This window comes from Odontesthes bonariensis, chromosome 10, assembly GCF_027942865.1.
Source record: "Odontesthes bonariensis isolate fOdoBon6 chromosome 10, fOdoBon6.hap1, whole genome shotgun sequence".
In the NCBI taxonomy this organism is placed as follows: Eukaryota; Metazoa; Chordata; class Actinopteri; order Atheriniformes; family Atherinopsidae; genus Odontesthes; species Odontesthes bonariensis.
Genome location: NC_134515.1, coordinates 9163244 through 9188624, shown reverse-complemented (window position 1 = coordinate 9188624; position 25381 = coordinate 9163244). Strand labels below are relative to the sequence as shown.

Genomic DNA, 25381 nt, shown 5'->3' with positions numbered 1-25381 from the left:
ATGTGGATCAAAATATAACTATTTCAAATTCTATTCAAAAAATATTTTCTAAGCCAAAATAGTTTTAGGTTCCAGGCTATCGGGAACCCTACAACACATCACAATATGACAGTTTCTGTTCTCAGTACAAACAAGGTTATAATGGAGATTCCAGTTGAAATGAATGGACCTCTGATTTACTCTCATATGGAAATTCTCGTGTTTCTGTGGACTGTTCCAGATTCTGTTTGGAAGAATTGTAGAAAGAAATGGAGTCCTGATCCTAAAATGAACAAGCATTAGAAATATTTGAAATGAATGAAGGCCTTGGACTCGATTTGATGCTGGGGTACCTCGTAAAAATGAAACCAGAGTAATTCAGTTGGCTCGGTGTGAATGGGAGGATATTTGTCTTTTTGTACAGTTACGTGCACAGTTAGTGCTACAGTTGCAGCTCCACTGTGCTGTTTAACAGGCCCGCCGTCCAACTTTCCATGCATGAAGAGTACGTCTGCCACCGGGATGCTGTGTGAGTCTGAAACGCTTTCAGAGGGTTGACACGTAGTCATAGCGGACTGATTTAGCCAGAAAATACGAGGGCGTGAATGTGAATGAGAGCAGCTTTATCAGGATGATACTGTATTATACACCTACTGTTACTGCTTTTACACAAAGATGGAACTTTGGTGCATGGGCCTAGTTAAGTGTATGCATGCATTCCCCACCACATCATCTGGTTGTGCAATTTAAAGGAGTTTAGTTAAAGGGATAGTTTGTCTCTTTTGACATGAAGCTGTATGACATCCCATATTAGCAATATCATTTATGAACATTTTCTTACCCCCTGCTGCGTCCTGTGAGCAGAGTTCCAGCCTCGTTTTGGCGTTGATGAAGGTAGTCCGGCTAGTTGGCTGGGGCCACAAAAATAAAGCGTTTTGCTTCTCAAAACAATATGCATTCAAAAGAGTAATACATTTGCATCACAAAATCGGTCTCCAGAAAAAGTCAGACCTCACAATCGCTTGGCTCTATTTTCTCTACCTTCATATCAATGCGTTCAGCCACCTGCCGACAGCCGCACCTGTTACGGTGTTTACTGCTCGGTCTGCACTTCAGTCTGCTCAGTCTACACAGCAGTGATACGAAGGGAGAGAAAATAGTGCCAAGCGATTGTGAAGTCTGACAAATGTATTACTCTTTTGAACGCATATTGTTTTGAGAAGCAAAACGCTTTATTTTTGTGGCCCCAGCCAACTAGCCGGACTACCTTCATCAACGCCAAAACGAGGCTGGAACTCTGCTCACAGGACGCAGCAGGGGGTAAGTCAGTGTTCATAAATGATATTGCTAATATTGGATGTCATACAGCTTCATGTCAAAAGAGGTGAACTATCCCTTTAAGTGTATTTCTGCATTCCCCACCACATCATCTGGTTGTGCAATTTAAAGAAGCTCAATTTTGAATGATTTGGGTCAGAGTGACATGTTTCCATGCATTTTAAAAGCCAGTTTTGCTCAGACTAACACAGCAGTTTAGTTAAGTGTTAAAGTAAAGGGTTCATTTCTTCATCCGGCTCACTGTGTTCCTTCCTCAGGGGGACGCCGTAAACGGAGGATATTTCTGTACACATGCAGATGCTGTTTGATTTGTATTTAAAGGAGACGGGCTTGGTGATACCCGCAGGATGATGGGTAATGATGTTACTTTGTCCTCGTGTTTGAGCTGTGTGAGGTGAGGCGTGCCGCCCTGTCATCATCATCCGGCTCCGCTCAGGCAACACAATCACCCCGTCAGAGCGGGGCAGATGAGAGAAATCAGTCTGCATATGAAAGGCAGTGGGAGGGAGGGTGAGTGCAGGCTGGACAGTGTGCACGTGCGAGTGTGCGTCAGTGAGCTGTCTCTTTAGGTTAATGTCGGCTACCTTGTATTTGACAAACAATGACAAGCCTGTGCGACATCACAGCTGCCTTGTCTCTGTGTCTCATCATCACACAGATACACACACTTTCAGCATCTTACTGACATGCGTGCACCCACACGTTTCCACAGTCCCTCTCTTATAGACACACAAACCAGCTCGGCAACATTCACTCACTCACATGCACCTTTTGAGCTGCTCCTCCACCGGCTCTTCAGGTGAGCATCACATCAAGTATGGAGTGCAGTTTTTTATTGACCTCCATTAAGGCCAAATCTGACAAAATGTGAAAGCACATCAATTATCATTGAACGGAAACGATCTTTTTTCTGAACGTGCAAACAAGTCTTTTGGCACCAACAGTGTGTCCACTCCAAATTATTCCCATAATTCTCTCAGGTTTAGAAAAAAATAGAAAAATACTTTATTCATCCCCCAATGGGGGAAATTCAAATTAGTGAAGTAGCTCAAAAAAGTATTAATATTTACAATGATTGTATATTAACAACAACAATAATAACACCAATTCTAATAAAAAATACTACTACTAACTAATAATAATAGTAATAATAATAATAATAATAATAATAATAATAATAATAAATTACTAAATAAATTAAAAAAATAATAGAATAATAAAAAAGACGATACCTGTCCTCATTCCACAGGCCGAATCTATTATGCTCCGCATTGTACAAGCCTCACGAATTAAAACAGCGGTTAACAGAGGCACTCTTTACAGAAAATCAGATTAGTGCATCGTGTGAAGGGAAGTAGCAAATAGAGACTGTGGAGACGGAAAGAGACCAGGGAGAAAAAGCAGCAAAAGATGGAGAAGTGCTTCGACAACAAAACAAAGAGATTACACAGAGTTCACGGTTTTGTTTTAGTTTAGGTGTCTTTATTCATTACTTTCTTATTACAGAAGATAAATGAACACTTCTTTTGTTTTATTGCTTATTTTATCCATAAACAGTTTAATTTGATCAGTTTGAGCAGTTGTCTGTGGTGGACTGGCGACCCGTACCCCGCCTCTCGCCCAATGACAGCTGGGATGGGCCCTTAGATGCAGAAAGATTCTAAATCCATTTACAAATGTCAAAAATGGATTTTTATAAAGGCTCCTTGATAAGGCCAGAATGCAAAAAGGAGGAACTTGGAGAAGCAGGAAGGAAGCACTTGGACAATCTAAGGCGTTGGCTGAGCGAGACAACGGTTCGGCACCTTTTGCTTTAAAAGCTAGCACATGGAAACACTTTGGCTTTTATGAAGTTGAAACCAAAATACTCGTTTCCATCTGGGGAAGGATGATGTAGCCCTGGCTGTGGATGCTGCCAATCAGAGGTCCACAGAGCGAAGTGTAGTCAGAGCTTCATCCCAACTCGAAAAGGGTGAAGCAAATAACAAGCGGTCACAAAAGGATAACGTACCTTTGGAGCTGAGATGAAATGCCTTTTCAGACGTTTTAATGACACAGCGATCCCCATTAAAACTGGAGTCCGTTATGGACATGTGTACAGAGGTGTTGACATGTTAATTTGTAGATAAGTCGGTAAATAACGTTTTTTTTTTACTTTGATACACTGCTTTTCTCTGCCTACTCATTGACTCGGGGAGGAGGGCCTTTCATCCGCCATCTTGGGCCAGAAGTGACATCCATGGGCATTTAACATGAGTCTTACTTTCTGAGACACCCTCCGGTCGTCATTTGAGGAACTGCAGGTGTCAGCACTTAGACATGGGCTTAATTTTTTAGACCTAGACCACATATAAGTCTCCAGATGTTCTCTTTATTCACTTGTATGAGCCATGAAAGAATATGTCTGTAAGAGTGGATTTGCACGAAGCCTTCATCATTTAAATGAAGCCGTAATATGATGCTCTTTTAGTAAGATAAGGCTGACTGAACACAAACCCTCTTTTACTACAAGATCCTGAAAGCATCTTTTATGATTGGCCCCCAAGCAGCCCCATCAGAGCTGCTCAGATGATTGTTGCTCCTCAGAGGGGGTAAAATTTGTAGCATCTCTTATAAAAGTAGAAAACTCCTTTTCCAAACTTTACTCCACATCTGGCAAACGTCCAGGAGTTTTTCTCGGGTGTAAAGCACCGACTGTTCAAGTCTTTTCAGTGTCCTTATCAAGAGTTTTCCGGCTACACCCCACTGCGTGCAAAGCTAAGTGAATGTACCTACAGCGTGTGCTGGGAAGTGAATGTCATCACACGGTGGGGAAGGTCAGGACTCAGATGAGGGAGTTTAATGTTCTGGGTGAGTTTGTCTGCAGAGAGAAGCGGCTGCCAGATATCAATATGAGCCAGTTTTTCTCTGAGGAAAAGCAGCTTATCACTTGTCAGCTGAGATCGATGACTCTTGCTGCATTGTGAATATAAAGTGGGTATGAAATCAGTGAGGTTAAATCTATTCATGTACACTGTTTTATAGCTTAGAGAAGCATTTGTACTTTGGAAGGATGTTTGTGTGGACGTTTTTAAGACTTTCTTCCCTCTCCGTGTCAAACTTTTTATCCAGGAATGATCCAGTCTCATTCTCCCTGTTTTTCTGCAGAAAGGTTTTACAGCCTTATAGATTTGTGGGGGATGCTTCCACGGTGGATCTGAAAAACTCGATTTTGTCGCAGCATATTTGCTGCTTTGTGGCTTGAAAGGAGGACGGCGCATTTACGGAGAAGACAAAACTGCTCATGCGAGCTTGTACAGCTTCCTGTGGATCACTCTTCCCACCCAGTCCTCTTCTCTTGTCCTTAGCTTGACTGGTTTTAGTTAAGTCAGGTGTTCATCATGAGAAGTTTCTCTTTTTGATCATCTCGTGCTCGTAATCATCCACCTTTCTACCCTCTTGCACCCCTCTTGGAAGTTTCTAAGTAGTTAAGCATGGCGAATATGAGCGTGACAACATGCTGATGTAATGTTTGGTGCTTGATGACGATGCTCGGTATCAGCAAACACTGTTCGTAACCTCTGGAGCTGCTAGCACGGCTGTGGACCTTTAAGAATTGAGTGGCTTCATTGTTACTGGAGGATGCCACAGAAGAACACTGGTGTCACTGAGAAATACGTATGAACCCCAAAGAAATAACAGATATAATACCAAAGTCGGTGTATGAAAGGGGGATCTGTAGCAATGAGGGAAAATGCTGCCATAAGGGCCCATCTTAATTCAAAGAGAACCTCATCCTGAGAGCTCTGACTGGCTATCAGCGTTTAAATGGGTTTGAGGTTTATCATCACTCCTGAGAGGCATGTGAAACATTACACCCATGTATCTTTTTCTAAAATTTCCCACCAGTTAGTGGTGAGATTTAATTGAAAGCTGTGATTTGATGCTTCGTTTGAATGGAGGGAACTGCAGGAACAGTGTTCAGTCATCCCTGAACGTGTTCGAGTCCCTTCAGGGACACTAAAATCCGCAGAGCCCCACGCTGCCGAGAGAGCAGGCCAATGTGCTCGCAGCCACTCTTGGAGATTAATCTGTCTAAGACGAGAATAAAGTGACATCTTATAGATGCACCGAGTGCCAAAACATTGCCTGAGGAACGAACTTCAGTCGGGCTTAAAGCAAGGAGTGTTTTTAAACCGTGCGATTACAAAACGTCAAGCAGAATTCTTTTATTAGCTGTTGGAGTCTCCATCTTTCACTGTAGCAATGATTAACATAGCCTCTCTGCGCCTTCCTGCCAAACCTAATGTGATCTCTACTCCATCTCAACTATTGAATTGACTGTTTTACTGGTCTCCAAACTCAGAGGTAATTTCTTGAGCGCTTGATTTCCTAAATCACAGCCCAAAAAAAGAACAGGGGCTCAGCGCTGCCAGGTACCCACATAACAAGAGAAGTAAGAAGCTTGATGAGCCACGGGGCCACAGGCACGTGCTGTAGTTAGGATTTTATGAGTCTTCTCCAGTGGTGTTGCAGCTGTTGAAAGATCTGGAGTTGTAGCTTAAAGGGATAGTTCGCCTCTTTTGACATGAAGCTGTATGACATCCCATATTAGCAATATCATTTATTAAATTTGACTTACCCCCTGCTGCGTCCTGTGAGCCGAGTTCCAGCCTCGTTTTGGTGTTGACAAAGTAGTCCGGCTAGTTGGCTGGGGCCACAAAAATAAAGCGTTTTGCTTCTCAAAACAATATGCGTTCAAAAGAGTAATACATTTGCATCACAAAATCGTTCATCCAGGAAAAAGTCAGACCTCACAATCGCTTGGCGCTATTTTCTCTCCCTTCGTATCACTGCGTGCTGCCACCTGCCGACAGCCGCACCTGTTACGTTGTTTACTGCTCGGTCTGCACTTCAGTCTGCACGGTCTACACAGCGTGCAGTGATACGAAGGGAGAGAAAATAGGGCCAAGCGATTGTGAGGTCTGAATTTTTCCTGGTGAACAATTTTGTGATGCAAATGTATTACTCTTTTGAACGCATATTGTTTTGAGAAGCAAAACGCTTTATTTTTTAAGCCCCAGCCAACTAGCCGGACTACCTTCGTCAACGCCAAAACGAGGCTGGAACTCGGCTCACAGGACGCAGCAGGGGGTAAGTCAGTGTTCATAAATGATGTTGCTAATATGGGATGTCATACAGCTTCATGTCAAAAGAGGCGAACTATCCCTTTAAAGTTTTTCTTTACAGCTCCCACGTTTGTCCAGTTCACATATATAAAGCTGCAAATGCTCAGATAAAGGAGGTGGAATTAAAGTTTGTCTAATGAAAAAGTATGTGCACTTTAAATTCCAAGGTTAATTTTCTTACCAGGTCTTAAAATGAGGTAAATATAACCTCAGATAAACAACAGATGACATATGACCAGCAATCATCTCAGAAAAGCAACTGTTGCTGCTCATCAATCTGGAAAAATTGGAGTCCATCATTCTACAGAAAGAAAGATTATTGGAAAACATTTGAGAAAGTTGTCAATCTTCCCAGGAGTGGACGTCCCAGCAAGTTCACCCCAGGAGCTACATCTCAGACTCCACAGGCCTCAGTTAGCATGTTAAATGTTAAAGCTCATAATACTACACATTACCTGGGTATAACTTCCAGTGTTTAATCAATATTGTGGGTACATGAAATGACTGTACATGTAGAAGTGTCACTGCTGATGAATGGAGTGTTTCAGACTGAATGTTGTGTTTTCTGCAGAATACAGCTGGTTACACGGTGCACTGCAGCTTACTTTGTGGTGTGCTAATCCAATAGCAGTGTGTATTTAAGTGTTATGGAGCTCTGAAACTGCCGAGAGGATGAAACGGTGAGCAATCTCTTTTTGTAAATTTGCTTTAGCCTCTGCATCGTTCACAGCAGAACAGTGTTGGCAGAATATTCATAACAACATCAAAGTCACCGACCCCATCTCAGTGATGTGCAGAACACACGCTGTCAGTTCGATGGTGGCCGAGTAGTTTACCAATTTTTAAACTGCACCTGTGTGAATCTGGATAAAAGCTTCTCTGTTTCAGAGCTTTTGGAACATTACACTCGTTTACAGCAACGATGATGTAAGAAAAATGCTGGAACACTGAAAGAAGGAACATGTTTAATTTGCGTGACAAAGGAGAACACTTGCACTAAACAAACTCGCACAACTGGGAGCTGAGGAGTGAAATCAGATGTGTCAGCTGAGCAAGTTAACAAACAATAATGCATGCAAAGCCTCTACTGTTGTTTATTTCCTCTTCAGCTATAATCAGACTCTGTAAGTGGCACGTAGAACAATGAAAGTCTATATGAGAGGGTAAATAAACAAAAACCTTTACATACATCACAGCAGGAAAGTTTACACAAACCTCTTGCCGCAGCGATGTTCATAAATGCATCTTATTTAGGGTGAAGTTTGGGATTCTGTTCCCGACGAAAGCAGGAATTTAGTCCCGATTCGCTTTGCTGTTGACGGTAACATTTTAATGTATTGTCTTCTCAGATCTGCATAATGTTCCGTTTTTTTCAGAGCTTGCTAACCCAACGCAAAGAAAAACTTCTTAATAGAAACATACATACATAGATGGATAGATAGATACATACATACACAAATGCATGGAGACAGACGTATGTAGAATTAAGACACAAACAGACTTAGAAATGGAAACATACATGGAAGCATGCATAGGTGCACACACATACATACAGACAAATTTAATTAACAGAAAAGTTGTTGTCTGTGCTTTTCTACCAGCTACATTGAGAATCTTCAAAAATCTGTTTTTGCCCGTATACAACATGACTTGATAAATGGTCACATACTTGGTCTTTGGAGTATGTGCTGAACTGTAACATCAGCTGAACTGTAACATCAGCTGAACTGTAACAGCGGCTGAACTGTAACAGCGGCTGAACTGTTACAGCAGCTGAACTGTAACATCAGCTGAACTGTAACAGCGGCTGAACTGTAACAGCGGCTGAACTGTAACAGCTGCTGAGCTGTAACAGCGGCTGAACTGTAACAGCGGCTGAGCTGTAACAGCGGCTGAACTGTAACAGCGGCTGAACTGTAACAGCGGCTGAACTGTAACAGCGGCTGAGCTGTAACAGCGGCTGAGCTGTAACAGCGGCTGAGCTGTAACAGCTGCTGAACTGTAACAGCTGCTGAAATGTAACAGCTGCTGAAATGTAACAGCTGCTGAACTGTAACAGCTGCTGAAATGTAACAGCTGCTGAACTGTAACAGCTGCTGAACTGTAACAGCGGCTGAATTGTAACAGCGGCTGAACTGTAACGGCGGCTGAACTGTAACGGCTGCTGAACTGTAACAGCTGCTGAAATGTAACAGTAGCTGAACTGTAACAGCTGCTGAACTGTAACAGCTGCTGAAATGTAACAGTAGCTGAACTGTATCAGCGGCTGAACTGTAACAGTAGCTGAACTGTAACAGCTGCTGAACTGTAACAGCTGCTGAACTGTAACAGCTGCTGAAATGTAACAGCAGCTGAACTGTAACAGCAGCTGAATTGTAACAGCTGTTGAACTGTAACAGAAGCTGAACTGTAACAGCGGCTGAACTGGAACAGCAGCTGAACTGTAACAGCGGCTGAACTGTAACAGCGGCTGAACTGTAACAGCAGCTGAACTGTAACAGCTGCTGAACTGTAACAGCTGCTGAACTGTAACGGCTGCTGAACTGTAACGGCTGCTGAACTGTAACAGCTGCTGAACTGTAACAGCTGCTGAAATGTAACAGTAGCTGAACTGTATCAGCGGCTGAACTGTAACAGTAGCTGAACTGTAACAGCTGCTGAACTGTAACAGCTGCTGAACTGTAACAGCTGCTGAACTGTAACAGCTGCTGAAATGTAACAGCAGCTGAACTGTATCAGCTGCTGAGCTGTAACAGCGGCTGAACTGTAACAGAAGCTGAACTGTAACAGCGACTGAACTGTAACAGCAGCTGAATTGTAACGGCTGCTGAACTGTAACAGCTGCTGAAATGTAACAGCAGCTGAACTGTAACAGCTGCTGAACTGTATCAGCTGCTGAGCTGTAACAGCGGCTGAACTGTAACAGAAGCTGAACTGTAACAGCGACTGAACTGTAACAGCAGCTGAATTGTAACAGCTGTTGAACTGTAACAGAAGCTGAACTGTAACAGCGGCTGAACTGTAACAGCGGCTGAACTGTAACAGCAGCTGAACTGTAACAGCGGCTGAACTGTAACAGCGGCTGAACTGTAACAGCAGCTGAACTGTAACAGCGGCTGAACTGTAACGGCTGCTGAACTGTAACAGTAGCTGAACTGTAACAGCTGCTGAAATGTAACAGTAGCTGAACTGTAACAGTAGCTGAACTGTAACAGCTGCTGAACTGTAACAGTAGCTGAACTGTAACAGCTGCTGAACTGTAACAGCTGCTGAACTGTAACAGCTGCTGAACTGTAACAGCTGCTGAACTGTAACAGCTGCTGAAATGTAACAGCAGCTGAACTGTATCAGCTGCTGAGCTGTAACACCGGCTGAACTGTAACAGAAGCTGAACTGTAACAGCGACTGAACTGTAACAGCAGCTGAATTGTAACAGCTGTTGAACTGTAACAGAAGCTGAACTGTAACAGCGGCTGAACTGTAACAGCGGCTGAACTGTAACAGCGGCTGAACTGTAACAGCGGCTGAACTGTAACAGCGGCTGAACTGTAACAGCAGCTGAACTGTAACAGCGGCTGAACTGTAACGGCGGCTGAACTGTAACGGCTGCTGAACTGTAACAGCTGCTGAAATGTAACAGCAGCTGAACTGTAACAGCTGCTGAACTGTAACAGCTGCTGAACTGTAACAGCTGCTGAAATGTAACAGTAGCTGAACTGTATCAGCGGCTGAACTGTAACAGCAGCTGAACTGTAACAGCTGCTGAACTGTAACAGCTGCTGAACTGTAACAGCTGCTGAACTGTAACAGCGACTGAACTGTAACAGCAGCTGAATTGTAACAGCGGCTGAACTGTAACAGCGGCTGAACTGTAACAGCGGCTGAACTGTAACAGCTGCTGAACTGTAACAGCTGCTGAACTGTAACAGCGGCTGAACTGTAACAGCGGCTGAACTGTAACAGCAGCTGAACTGTAATAGCGGCTGAACTGTTACAGCAGCTGAACTGGCTGAACTGTAACAGCTGCTGAACTGTAACAGTGGCTGAACTGTAACAGAAGCTGAACTGTAACAGCGACTGAACTGTAACAGCAGCTGAATTGTAACAGCTGTTGAACTGTAACAGAAGCTGAACTGTAACAGCGGCTGAACTGTAACAGCGGCTGAACTGTAACAGCGGCTGAACTGTAACAGCTGCTGAACTGTAACAGCGGCTGAACTGTAACAGCGGCTGAACTGTAACAGCAGCTGAACTGTAATAGCGGCTGAACTGTAACAGTGGCTGAACTGTAACAGCGACTGAACTGTAACAGCAGCTGAATTGTAACAGCTGTTGAACTGTAACAGAAGCTGAACTGTAACAGCGGCTGAACTGTAACAGCGGCTGAACTGTAACAGCGGCTGAACTGTAACAGCGGCTGAACTGGCTGAACTGTAACAGAAGCTGAACTGTAACAGCGACTGAACTGTAACAGCAGCTGAATTGTAACAGCTGTTGAACTGTAACAGAAGCTGAACTGTAACAGCGGCTGAACTGTAACAGCGGCTGAACTGTAACAGCGGCTGAACTGTAACAGCTGCTGAACTGTAACAGCGGCTGAACTGTAACAGCGGCTGAACTGTAACAGCAGCTGAACTGTAACAGTGGCTGAACTGTAACAGTGGCTGAACTGTAACAGCGACTGAACTGTAACAGCAGCTGAATTGTAACAGCTGTTGAACTGTAACAGAAGCTGAACTGTAACAGCGGCTGAACTGTAACAGCGGCTGAACTGTAACAGCGGCTGAACTGTAACAGCTGCTGAACTGTAACAGCGGCTGAACTGTAACAGCGGCTGAACTGTAACAGCAGCTGAACTGTAATAGCGGCTGAACTGTTACAGCAGCTGAACTGGCTGAACTGTTACAGCTGCTGAACTGTAACAGCTGCTGAACTGTAACAGCGGCTGAACTGGCTGAACTGTAACAGCAGCTGAACTGTAACAGCTGCTGAACTGTAACAGCGGCTGAACTGTAACAGCGGCTGAACTGGCTGAACTGTAACAGCAGCTGAACTGTAACAGCAGCTAAACTGGCTGAACTGTAACAGCAGCTGAACTGTAACAGCAGCAGGCCTGAGATCAGTGCAGATATCTGAGCTCTGATACAGTGGAAGCATAATCATTACTGCAGGATGAAACTGAATTATGTAAATTATGCTACAAAGCACTTTACTCTTTCACAAAATCACACTCACAAGTTGCAGTGGCGTTGCTAAGCAATGGATGGAAGGGAAGCAAAGCTGTCTGAGGTTAAAGGGGATTTACCACCTGCACCTAAAAACCATTCTCCATCAAATACAGTCTCCATTAAATATAGTCAAATTTTTATTTTCTGCTGCTGTTAGACTTTTTTCAAACAAATATCAAATGAATATATAGTGAAGAATTGGGGGGGGACCCTGATTTTCAGAAATAAACTTTGTTAATGAGACTATTTTCCAGCAGAATGTTCCACCTTTAAATATGTGACGGCAATGTTCTCTGGTCCTAGGTTGCTATGGCTACAACAATAAACAAACTATACTGAACTGCCAAAACAAACATATTTTCTAGGGACATAACACTGACCATTGTACATGTTGTAATTAAAGTAAATAATGTTGAAAACATGCGGTGCAAGCAAGACTAATCAGGTTTTCAGGATGAGTCTCAGTTAGTATCACTGAAGTCTATGTTTGAGTTACTCGATGTGGTTGTTTCAGGATGTTCTCCATGAACTGTGTCAACTGTGAACATCAAATATAGAGATAAATACAAGTATATTTACAGTATACATCTCTGAAGTGCAGCTATTTATCTACCGTCACTGTCTGTTCCCCCAGTCTGTTTCTGTTAGCCTCACGCACTGAGTGCAGAGAAAATGGACTCGCCACTTTGCTGCAGGTCTGTGTTTTCTCCAATAACAACTGAAAGGAGGCTTCCACCTGTGTTCTGCCTCCGGTGTGAATCTGATCTCTGGCCGCTTCTTTTGTGTAGCTGCTATTTATCCTGTTTCCTACACAATCCCGAGTTCTCTCAAGGCAACAAATGCAGTTTGATTCTTTGGTGCTCAGGCTTTGACAAAGCTATTGATTTACCCTCATCCTCACTAAATGGAACACAGTGATTTCTGCTGTATAAACTGTAGCTTTACTACGGGCCACTCAGTATCTGACCCTAATCTGAGTGAACAATTTAATACTAGGGCTGGGCGAGTTAACTCGTTATTATCGCGTTAACTCATTGATTATTTAACGCAGATAAATATTTTATCTGCGTTTTAATCGTTGCCCAGCCCTATTTAATAAATACACATAATACGTCTCTCTTGTCTGTATTCAAAACTTAAGAGCCCTGTAACGTAAAACTTCCAGGTCATGTTGATTGTGATAATAGTAGCGACATACTGTATGAATAATTTCCATCTGATGTCCACCTCAGTCAGGCTCAGAGGGCAGGCTCAGAGGGCAGGCTCAGAGGGCAGGCTCAGAGGGCAGGCTTAGAGGGCAGGCTCAGAGGGCAGGCTCAGAGGGCAGGCTCAGAGGGCAGGCTCAGAGGGCAGGCTTAGAGGGCAGGCTCAGAGGGCAGGCTTAGAGGGCAGGCTTAGAGGGCAGGCTCAGAGGGCAGGCTCAGAGGGCAGGCTCAGAGGGCAGGCTCAGAGGGCAGGCTCAGAGGGCAGGCTCAGGGGCAGGATCAGAGGCAGGCTCAGAGGGCAGGCTGCCACATACCTGTAGCTCCCCCTTTCATCGAGGCAGGGAAAAGTAAAATGGCCGAGGCAAAAATAGATGAAATGTTGGTGCATACTTGAAATTAAAGTGTTACTGCAACCAAAGCCGTTTGTACTTTATATAACTGGATGAGAACCGATAAGGGAATCGATAATCAATCGGATCAATATCGATAATGGAGCCGGAATTGCTAAATTCTTAAAGGGACACTATGTAATAAATTAAGTCATTTATTAGCTCAAATCAACATATTCATTCATAAGTTAGTTCTCATTGGTGTAAAATGATCTCTGTCAAAAATCTCACTTATCCTCCTGAGTGAAGAATAACTTGTCTGTATCTACATCGAGCAGGTAAGCTCTATGGAGGCTGCCATGTCCTTCCGCTCTATGAAAAATGACGAAGTGCCGAGAGGGACATAAAGCACTTCGAATCGCGATTTCCCCACCAGGCCTACAAGCAGAAATGACGTCATTGTGACGTCATTTCCGCCAAATGGCTAATTACAGCCGCTAATGCTAAATAGATTTTATTCCTTGGCACATATGTCTTTGTGTTCATTAGCTTTCTTTTTGTAAGTGCATCATCTTCTTCTTTTTATTATTATTCCTATGCTCCCCCTGGATATCTTCTTTTTGGCGTTATGCTCACATTTGTAAACTGTTATTTTGTTGATTTACTAATAAAGTTTTAAAAAAAAAAAAAAAAAATGCTAAATAGATTTTATCTCGTAAATGATCCCACTAATAATGCATTGATTGTTACCAAACTTCTGCCGTAGTATACATAGGCTCTTAGCTCACAAAACGAGGCATTAGAAAGTTTGTAAGTTTACCGGGAGTTTATTTACCGCTGCTAATGCTCCTATTGCTAACACAGGCTAATGCTAACGCTGCGTCGACGTCACTTCCGGTAACTCCCCGAATATGACTAATTGCATTGCTTGCACACCAAAGGAGATGTTATGTTATCTGACATGTTATCTGTCATCTGTATTCATAGTGTTGTTGTATGTGTGTTATATAATCCTTTGTACTGTGTGTCTTGATTTCTTTTTGTTTGTATGGACCTTGAGTCTGAAGCTATAGCTTCTTGAATCTTGACACATTCCGCTTGCCGTAGTTCAAGAAGTTGCCGCGCACATTTGAAAACGTGAGGCGCTAGAGAGCAAATTCATTCAACTTTGCAATATAAAATTGCACCACTAGATGGGGGAAGAAATTACATAGTGTCCCTTTAACAATTTCCTACCTGTGATTCAGTTTGTCAGGTCAGTTTCTCCCTTTTCTTTGAGATAATTGACTGTAACCTTAACACATTTAGCAGTTTCTCTCTAAAAAATAAGTGAACCTGAGTTTAAATATGTGATTTGCATGAACGTGGACATGTTCCAATGGAAGAAAGGAAGATAATTATACTTGTGTTTTTACCACAGAAGCCCAGATGGGATAAACCAAATGCTGGTTGAAGAGTGGTCCTTTTCACATACATCCTAGAGTAAAATGAAAAGGGAAAAAAGAAATAGGGCAAAAAGCAAAGAAGGAATCAATCGAAGGAATTAAATCTAAAGAATAAAGAAATGTGAGTGTCTTGTGAGGACAATTGATCCTCCTACAGTAAAGGTAGAAGTCCTGTCATCTCGGTCTATAAGCAGAGCTAACAGCAGCTGCGGGGGGGTTATTGATCTGCCATCGACATGTCTCCAATAAGAAGGATGCAGTGCCCTTTAGAAGCCGCTGTGGGAGATCCTTTTATATTTCTCACTGTGGTACAGCTGTCATTATGGTGCAATTCTGTCACTGCATGTATCTGTATGTACCAGACTGTAGCTCTGAGGACCATCATGCTGTAGTCGCTGTTACATTTTGAGAATACAGTCCAGATTCAGCCTTTGTCTGTACTCAAAAGTAGCACACTGAATTAGTTTCTCCATAAACTGATCCTGAAAAAGGCCAATTTGTGGTTTTTAAGTTAGCGAGTGCAGACCTGTAATAACTTATTATGAGTATGGTCTGTAATGTTGACCGCTATAACATTTTTACCCTTTATTCTAGTTTTCAGCAGAAAAAGGAAGGCTGAATGTAACTGTGCAACAAGAACAAAACGCCGGGTCAAACTTCAGTCAATAGTAGCCAAACATAAAAGGACCGTTGGACTGTTTTTTGAAAGATTTAAAGAAAATGTGTGTGGGTTGTTTTCATTTTCCGGTTAAACACACGGGATAATGGTGAACAGATAAGAATGTTTCAACTTCACATTAAAGAAATCAATTTTTTTCCCCATTATCAGGTCAGACTGTGACTAAATTTGCACTTTAATTAAAAAAATGAAGCCCCACAGTGCAACTGCATGTTCATTTGAATCTTCCTCCCAGAAACTATCCCCTGGATAATTTGTTCTTGCAGAGAATGAAGACGTATAATTCTGATTAAAGATGACTTTGTAACTTCAGAGCAACTGCGTGTGAGATGTAAGAATGGCGTCCGTTTGGCAGATGGTGTGTTTTAGTCCTGACGTGATGTTTCTTATCCCTGTAACCAGGTAGCTTTGATGTTCAGGCAGGTAATGTTGATGCGTAAACCCGACCAGGAAGTGACAAAAGTGTCATTTACTGAACGTGCTCCACGTTTTAGAATGAGAAATCTACCAAGTGTTCGGGCTCTCACCATTAGGATATTGGAGTGGACGATTATTTGTCCTACACATAATTGCAATTACCAATTTAATAGTCCGTTCCTTTTAATGACACTAATATCCTATATGCTTTCGGCCACAATTACACTGTACTTCAAGTCTTGTAATGATCTTAAAATTCACGTAAGCCTTATAGAATATAACGGTATAAATATAGTTTAAATGTCTGATTCTGTTAGGTTTTCTACACAAAAATTGCTTGTGGCAGGTAAGATGCGTCATTAAAATGGTGAAACTCTGGCTGTCAGTCAGTTGTCTCCATTAAATGCTGGAAAATCTAGAAATATGACATTTTTTGCAGTCTCACTGCTGTTTTCAAACGGGTGAAAGAAGACGTTTGTTGTAATTCTGCAGTCATAATCAGGATTAACTCAAATAATTGGGATTACATGATTTGATACTTAATTGTGACATGCCAGAAAATAAGTTTGCTGTTACTAGGCCACATGCTGACAGATGGAGAACCTTGTATAAAAATGCATAGACCTACAGCATTTAAGCCTTTTAAATGGGGCGTTCCTGAGATGGGAAACAATAATGTAGTTTAACAGGGTGGATACTCAGTTCAGTGCATTTAAAACTGGAGGATAGATGATGAACTGTTGTGAAAGGAACCAACAGTTAATACCAACTTTTCCTTTATTGAACAGGACAAAACAGACAGACGTGTTTGTTAAACCTATACGCCAAACTTATGTCCGGTTTTACATGGAAAACACTGTAGTTTTACCATTTTTACATTAAAAAACAAAGAAAATTGTTTCACAATCTAAATTCTGAATGTAAGTTAGGTGAAAGTCAGGGTATTTAATACATTTTCCTATAGTATATACGTCTGATTCTAATTGTACGCTTTGTGTATCTAATATTGTGTAAGACCTCGTGTTTCTTAATAGAACCGGAAAGGGCGAAAAGAAACAAAAAACTTCAAACTATGACAGAAACTGAGGAAAACAGAATGTACCGAGGGGAATAAAATGTTAATTAAAGGGCTAAGATACAAGCTTATGTTGGATATACTGTGAGTGGTGGTGAAGAAATGTGTTTCTTTGAATAACACAACTCTGCATTTTGCTTTACTTTTGTGTAACATTAGCAGAGCATCCAGGAGCAGGGCTGAGCATGAAGGAGGATGCAAATGGATGAGCAGTGATGGGGGCAGAAAGAGATGAGAGGAAATAGGAGAAATGCATAAAATGATAGGCAAGAGAATAAAGGATGGTGAAAGAGGAGAGTGAAAAGGGATGGAAAGTGATGAAAGCAGCTGTGAGAAAAGCAAAGGACAGAAATAGTAGTTGGGGACGAGCAGTGGAATAACAAACAGCCAGTGGTGCAAAAAGTGGGCGCTGCACCAGAGGGGGCGCCAAAGCGATGGGGGTAAAAGTCATTCTGAGTAGGCATTTTCTTTTATTAACAGCTTTTGTGTGTGTGTAAATGATATGATGAATAACAGAGGCATGTTGCTGATGAAACACACCCCCTCGCCCAGAGATGGGGACTCAAGTCACTGTGACTTGGACTCAAGTCGACTCGAGTCGCTGTTTTGATGACTTGTGACTTGACTTGACAAAAAATAAAAGACTTGAGACTCGACTCGGACTTGGAAGTTAAAGACTCGGCACTTGACTTGACTTGAGACACGATGACTTGAATGACTTGAGTGTTAAGCATCTAGCATAACTTCGACCTTTGTTTGTCATTTGAAGATCCATTCTGACCAGTAAGTGCTTGTCAAATTAGCTAATATCATCCTGTTAATCTAGTCGGTAGTTAGCTAACGTTAGCTTGATATGATACGGGGTGGACAGGTTGGACACATTGGCCAATGATGTTTACTGACAGTTACTTATATCTTGTCTTTTCACTTTATTAAGATCAGATTCTGCAGGTAAAATTGCAATAATAAGGTGACTTGACTTTGACTTGACTTGCCCAAGAAAAAATGACTTGGGACTTACTTGAGACTTGAAAGCTAAGACTTGAGACTTACTTGAGACTTGCACATGTGTGACTTGGTCCCATCGCTGCCCTCGCCACACAAAACACTCCAGCGCTCCAGCGTTTGCGTTTTCATTTGAATCTTGTTGTCGTCTGATGACAGGGTGCTAAAGATGGAGAAACAGAAGAGAAAGCTCTCTGGGGCTCAAAACAGAAAACAAAAGAGGGAGAAGGGATGAAATATAAGCTTTCTAAGTGGTTAAAAGACGGCAGGTAAGTTATGTCGAGGCTTAGAGGCTTGTAAATATTCAGGTTAGCTAAAGGCTACTACTAGTAAAACGACAGGTTACTGTTGTCTGATCAGTATTTACCTCTCTCTGATTTAAAAAGGAAAAACAAAAAACATGGAAATCTGGAACTATTAGCAAAAAGCAGGTGTTACACTCAATTTACATTCATACTTATAATACTGTATGTTGAGCATTGGGTGATACTGCTGGTACATGCAACCCGCTGTGCTGTTTTGTTGTGTTTTTCTCTCTGTCCTTTCTGTTCCCAACCTGAGACCGTCTACCATCTGTTCACCCAGGGCTGCAGGTTGGCGGGGCTTTTCAGACTGTTGGGGACCTGGTTTCAGGGGTTAGGGGGGAACCCTTTTTCTTCTGTTTTTCGTGTGTCTGCACGACCCTTAGAAAGTAGTGTTGTGCCCCTGTAAGCAGCAACAGAGAGAGTTATGGAAGATGTCCTGGAGGGTGATGAAGGCAGCAGACAGATTTTACATGAGCTATAAAGGATGACAGAAATGCAAAGCCCTGTTTTTGTTGGAGATGGCGCATGCATTTACATATTTAGGTTTTGTTTGTCGTTGTTTTTGATGATCCGTATGATCAGCGCAGAGATTCATGAGCATATTTTTTTAATTTCAAAGGAATTTGCTGCAGGTGGTGACTCAGTAGCCTGGCTTTCAGTGGTGATGGATTTTTGTTCGCCAAGCACCAACTTGCCAAACAGCCACCCCATAATAACAGTCTGGAGATTACAGTGTAGTTGCCATGGAGTCTCCAAGGGTGATGGGCAGAGAATAGAGCCTAGCTTCCTTAATTAGAGGAGAATGTGCATGATTAGGCCAGAACATGAGAACACACATGCAGACGTGCACATTGAGCCGGTCTGAGGCAGAATGAGGCATCTGTAGAGTCACTGACAAACAGTCCGCTGCATTCATATATGTGGCACACAAGATCCGACTGCATCCACCTACACGAGCATCGACTGTCCGATCTTCAACTGCCAGTTGAGACCTGATTAACGTTGTCCAGTCCAGCTGTTTTCACATGGCAAACATTACAAAAATACAGCCCCTGTTATCCTCTTAGAACAGAAGTTTGTGAACCTTAAACTAAGTGCCTCTTACTCTCTTTACACCAACCTTTTTTCTGCACATTCCCAGGCCTGAAAGTGCCCTGGAGCTCCTGTGGGCTAAGATACCACAGTTTACAGCTGTTTTGATGTGCAGTCGTTTGACATTTTAGTGGGCTTTTGGTTGTTCTTTGTGGCCTCTTGGACGTGACAACAAATTTATGTCTATTGCTGTACATGTGCAGGGTAGAGCCCTGCAGTGGGATTGCCGTGGGCGGGAGCGGGGCGGCTAAAACTAGACTGTGGGCCCCGAGGTTGTTGGTAGGATGGAGAGTGCAACTGAGATTGGTGTTAGAATTAAGGCTGGAGAGTATGAAACTAAAGAAAAGAATGGAAAATCAGATATTTGGAAAAGCTTTAAAATGGTTGCTTAGAGTTTTTTTATATATATATTTGGGCATCTGATTAGTTTTTGACCTCAGTTTATACGAGTATTTGGGATTCAAAGCTGAGAGAATTTTGTTGAATATGTTCTTATTTATTCTGCTCTTTGTTCAACTGAAATAAAAATGTAATGTATTTAATCGTATAGTTTATTGATCAATGGTTCTGTGGGTGGGGTTGGACTCAGATATTGCTGGAGTGACCGAGACAAATTCAGCGGGAGCAGGATTAAATAAACAGCAGTTTAATGCAGAGTTCATGCAGAGATTAGCTTTATGACAGTGATGTTACATTCCTGAACTGTAGGGGGAGCCAAAGAGCATAACATTTGCCAAATTATCCAGTGTTCAAGTCACGACTCATCTCTTCAAATTGTTTCTACTGAGGCTGTGTTCGAAACCGCATACTACATACTACATTCTTGCAAACTGCATGCTTCCATTCTGCATACTGCATACTGATCGATCAGACAGTATGCAGGGCGTTTACCCACAAAGCATTTCGCTCCTGCCCGAGCCAAAATCAGCCAGCCTGAAGCTGATTTCGCTTAAGCCCAAAACTCTGTAAACTTTAGCAACATTTGAAACATTTTCAGGCGAGAAAGTAGTCGTTTAGATCCCTGACGTGTTGAAAATCTGACAAAATACCGGCTTTTTACAATTTTGTTCCTGACGAATTCGGCGCTACTAAAGCTAGCCGCAGTGAGCAACGCACTTCCGGTTATTTTCACAAAATAAAATACCCGTTGCCTTTTATCATAGGGAAAGCCATTACGATACAATTGGTGCTTTTGTTTTGAAAACAGGAAGTGAACCTATCCTCGTTGTAGCTAGCTTGAAACTGCCGTTTTGACAGGAAATGACGATCAGCGACGTCACGTTACGTTGCATCTTGGGTAGTTTGAGTATGAGTAGTAACCTCATGATGCATACCCAACATTTCGACAAATCTAGTAAGCATCCGGGAACTTCTCGCTTACTCAAACTCGCTTACTAACTCAAAAAGTTAGTATGAGTAGTAGAAGTATGCGGTTTCAAATCAAACTTTATTTATAAGGCACTTTTTATACAAAAGCAGAGGAAAGTGCTTTACATAATAAAATATATGCATAAACTCACACACTCATCTAAGAACACACATCTGATCATACTCTCTTTCTCACACACATCACACCGGCAACCCCCCCGCCTTGAGCTCTGACTTGCATTTACCGTCTCTATACCTGAGACGTCAATCTAAAATAAAGCTAGAGATAAAAATCTGTAGATAAACAACATCAACATCTGGGAACCACCCAGATCAGGTCAGGCCGGCGTCCACACCGCAGCCAGGGCCTCGGTGTGCGATCCCCACAGACCGAGCGGGCGTAGTCCCTGCTGTGGAAGAGGATAACGCCAACAAGCTGCAAACCTTAGCGTTAGCTAGCTTTAGCATGCTCCATCAGCTTGCCCCAGTCTGCAATGCATGCTGGGTCACGAGAACAGAGTTTTGAATGATATGTGACAGGTTTGTAGCGCAGTATACAGAGAATGGAAAGTTTTTCAGTTTGGATTTCAAGCTGCTTTACAAAATGGCTGACTGGTTACATGGTGGACGATGCAGCGACTAAGAGGACAACTTAAACACAGCCCTGCTTCCACTTCCCCCACCTTGCTGACCCTGAACTCTGAATTATTGCCACCTGCGTCTCATCAGACTTGGAGTGTTTATACAGTCTCTTCTCCTCTTCCTTTGTCAGTCGGTCTGTTCGCCATTTTCGGCATTTCCTGCCTCGTTATTTCCTGGATTTGTGTTCGGATTGTCTGAGACATGCTTAATAGTTTCTCTATTAAAGTTTTCCTCCAGTTTAACATGTGACCGAATTATCGTCTCCAGCTCAAAAACGTGACATTTTCAGATTGAGTCATCAGATCTTTTTTATTACACGGTGTTTACTCTTTTTCTTAAAGTTCAGGTGTGTGTCATTATGTATTTGAAGTGTTCTCACTTAGAAAAGCGTCTCTCTCTTGTCATTATATGACACTATGAAACAAACGGCTCCCGGTAAATCTCTGTTTGCTCTCCTACAGGCGGTTTCTCTCCCAGCCTTCCCCGTCTGCAGTCTGTCGGGATGTTAAAGCTGTAAATGTCAGCGACATGAGAGTTCTTACAAAGGAAATATGGTTTTCTTCACCAAGCTATCCGTCATGCTTGTCTTGTTTATTTTGCTGTTCAGGGTTTCCCCCCGTCATGTCCCCTCCGTTTCGCCGGCTCCAGCTGCTCACTCAGGAACATAAGGATGCATTGATCGATCGGCCGGTTTATAGTTTGATCAGTTTCTCTTTTTTTTTTTTTATAAACCGTTCACAAAGCACTGAGAGATCTTTATTTTCTCATTAGTAAATGGATCAGTTGTGTGACTCCCTTTGGATGTTCCAGCCGGTGTACGGAGCAGAGATGGGAGCTTAATTTAGCGTCTGAAGTGGTGTGAAGTCTGAGTTTGTGTGGGAGAGCCCAGCCGGGGGTGCTGAACCTATTAAAAAAAAAAACTTTGATGTTGAAGCCTGAGCTCCTGCACTCTCTTATACCCACCTTCAGTTCACGCTTTACCCTTTTAATCTCGGCTTTGTCTCAAGTCTTTGAGTCTTTCCTCTTTAAATTCAGCTGATGCTTCAGTTCAGTGGGGACGAGGGGAATGCACAAAGCCCTATTTGGGAGGTGGGGTTGATGTAATATATGCAATCGATAACTCCGTTCTGTGATACTGAATGTGAATGAAAATGTTACACGGTTCGGCTTCTACACAAGGGAGGTTTTATTCTTTATTTGCTCGAGCGTCTAATTCAGGATGAAATCTGTGCAGCAAGTAGCATCTTTGATTTATTGCCACATAAAAACCAAACTTCCCCTCCAGAGAAGATGTTCAGAAAGAAGCTCTTGGATCTCCAAGCTCTCCTCTGGGTGTGAAAATCATTTAACACATTTAATCTCAGTGAAAAGTGGTTCTCGTTTTATATTTAACAAGGAAATGCTGATCGTGCTGCTGCGGCAAAGGAGTGAAAATTTAGTTTGACAGTTGTTTTCTTTGTGCTGTGTTCCACCGGTTTACGCACATCCTTCATGTTTGATATTTTCCCCCAAATGTCTCTGCAGCCACACAGAACAACACTGCTAGAAACATACTTTGTTCTTTGTGGCAGGTCAGCTCGTAATAACTGAATTATTAGCATCCTAATCTGAATTATTGTAGTTTGAGAACATTGCTTAGATGAATAAGTTGGGTTGCGTCCACATTAAACGGAGCAGGTGGCTTCAGTTGTCACCTCGTCTCTCCTCTGGCGGTTTTCCAGACGTTCAACACCTTGAATCTTTTGATCTAAACATCTCACACGTTGGTTTACATCAGAAACTTTGGCCCAAGACAGCAGGCAGGATCAGGTGCATTTCCCTCCCTTCGTGTTGTGATTACACGGAGAGATGGTGGCGTGCAGCACCATTGAGTCGGAGCTCTCAGACGCCCTTCCTGAGACGATGGGAGCGTGTGCAGCCATCTTTAAAAAAACCTTTAAAAAAACAAGCTGCTGTTTTGGTGTAAAAACGGCAGACTTTATGAATCCGAATCTCCCCGCCAGTCGCCCAGAGCTGAAGAAGCCTTTTCGATGAAAGTCTTTCTATTCAAGCATCAAGCGTTACCGTAACCAGGACGACTGAGGATCTAAAGCAACGTAAAGTTGTGCTCGATCCCCCAAACTCCTGTGATCCTGCCTCCCTTTTCCTCCACATGCACAGCACCACCCTTCATGCTGGGAAAGTGTTGCTGGGTTTACGTACAGCAGTACTATTGGATTTACTCTGCCATAGCTGCTGAACTACGTGAGGATGGCGGCGTTCAGAGTGACAGATTTATTATTGCTTTATTGTTCACAGTTTAAGTCACAGCTCTGAGGATCCATTATCCGTCTGAGTGACTAAGACGCTCCATCCCCCGCCTCAGTTCCCGTCTCAGTTTCTCTGTCTCACTCCTGTGCTTCGTCACATTTGCGCCGTCACAACTTGTGCTAATTGTTTCTGAATCTGAACCTCATCTGTTCTGTTATCTCATGTGTTTTGTCCTCTTTCTCTGCTTTCCATCTCCCTCTTTTTTTTTTTTTCTCCCCCTGCAGTATTTGAGCAGGAGTTTGTTTCTGCTTGCAGCAGCAGGATTTTTCTCCCTGTTTTCCAATGACACTGCAGTAGTTGTATCTGTCCTTTGTGAAAACCTCATTTGGGGGTGCGGTAGAAGTTTCGTAGACTCGGACATAAATATTGCAAATTGCTCGGATCCCTCTTGTGAAATGAGACAGAAAGCAGATACGACAGGTGGAGCAGAAGTGGACGGACGAAAAGGCACAGCGGTGCAGCGGTTCTTTGTGTGTTGGCAGTGTTTTTCCACAGTTCAGACAGTGTGTTTACAGTGTTATCGACCACGTTGTTTCTCTAATTCAGGAAATGGTAATGCATTCTATAAAAGCTGTTAATATCCAATCCAATTTTATTTATAAAGCACTTTACAACAACCTCAGTTGACCAAAGTGCTGTACAGAAAAATAAAAACAAAAAATAAAAATAATAAAATACAAGAATAAATTAAAATACATACAACAGCTATATAATTTAAAACGATAATAATACTAAAATAAAAATAAAATAATAATAATTATACATTCAACGGTGTTCCTCTCGTGTGCCTCTCTGCAGATGGGAAGGTATATGCATTGGGGGGCATGGGAGCAGACACGACCCCTCAGGCCCTGGTGAGAGTCTACGAGGCAGAGAAGGACGCATGGCAGCCGATGACCTCCATGCCCACACCGCGCTACGGAGCAACGCCCTTCGTAATAGGAAACCGAATCTACATGATGGGTAAGACATGGAAATATTCCTCTGTTTCCTCATTTTAAAACATCACAACCTTTGAGATCCTTCTGTGGGAGGACGTTGGCTTTTATTGTGGAGGTTGGTCCTGATCTCGCTTGGAATAAAATCGAAACAAAGCCGAGTTCCAGCTTTACATTGCTTGCTGTTTAGTAAATGACGTGAACGTAAAACCATTGAAGCATTGCTCAGTACATTCTGAGCGTCACACTTTCATAGGTGTTAACTATGGATTATTATTTAATTTGCTGCTGACCTGCGATGAAATGTTTGAGAAAACATTTTTTTTTTTTTGCACTTTGTTGCTCAGTGGAACATTTAAATGAGTTGAGGTGGGGTCCAAAGTAAGAGCTCGTAAGTGAGACACAAAAGAGTGTGTGTGTCAACACCAACGAACTGAAAACAATTCTAGTTGAAAAGAAAACAAAACCTATTTATCTCAGAACAGGAGGTTTCTCAGCCTGAGGGGAACCATCTGTGTCAGACCTGCACACTGACGGCTCTGACTGATGTGCGATAACTTTATGCTGGTTGCTCCAGAAGATGCAAGAGACCTACTGAAACTTGTCTTAAAACCCGTTTTTATTCCCTGGCTTTTAATCCAGCATGAGACTCTGTTTCTGTTATTGTTTTAATATTGTTATTGTTTATTATTGTTTTTACATTGTTCTTATGTTTTATGCCTTATTTCATGCTGTTATTCATGTACAGCACTTTGTTTCAGCCACGGCTGTTTTAAAGGGCTTTATAAATAAAGTTGAGTTGAACATACAATCAAGACTCCCAAAACCTGCCATTACAAATAATCTTTGAAAAATACA

The 25381-nt window shown here is 42.4% G+C and overlaps 1 protein-coding gene across 1 annotated transcript in view; it reads left to right on the top strand.

The window, feature by feature from the left end:
• The window catches only part of klhdc8b (kelch domain containing 8B), a 162854-nt gene that overhangs the window by 72705 nt on the left and 64768 nt on the right, over positions 1 to 25381 (top strand). The window contains exon 2 of the mRNA XM_075476150.1: positions 24384 to 24548. Within this exon, the coding sequence (XP_075332265.1) occupies positions 24384 to 24548 (165 nt within the window). The remainder of the gene's footprint in view (positions 1 to 24383; positions 24549 to 25381) is intronic.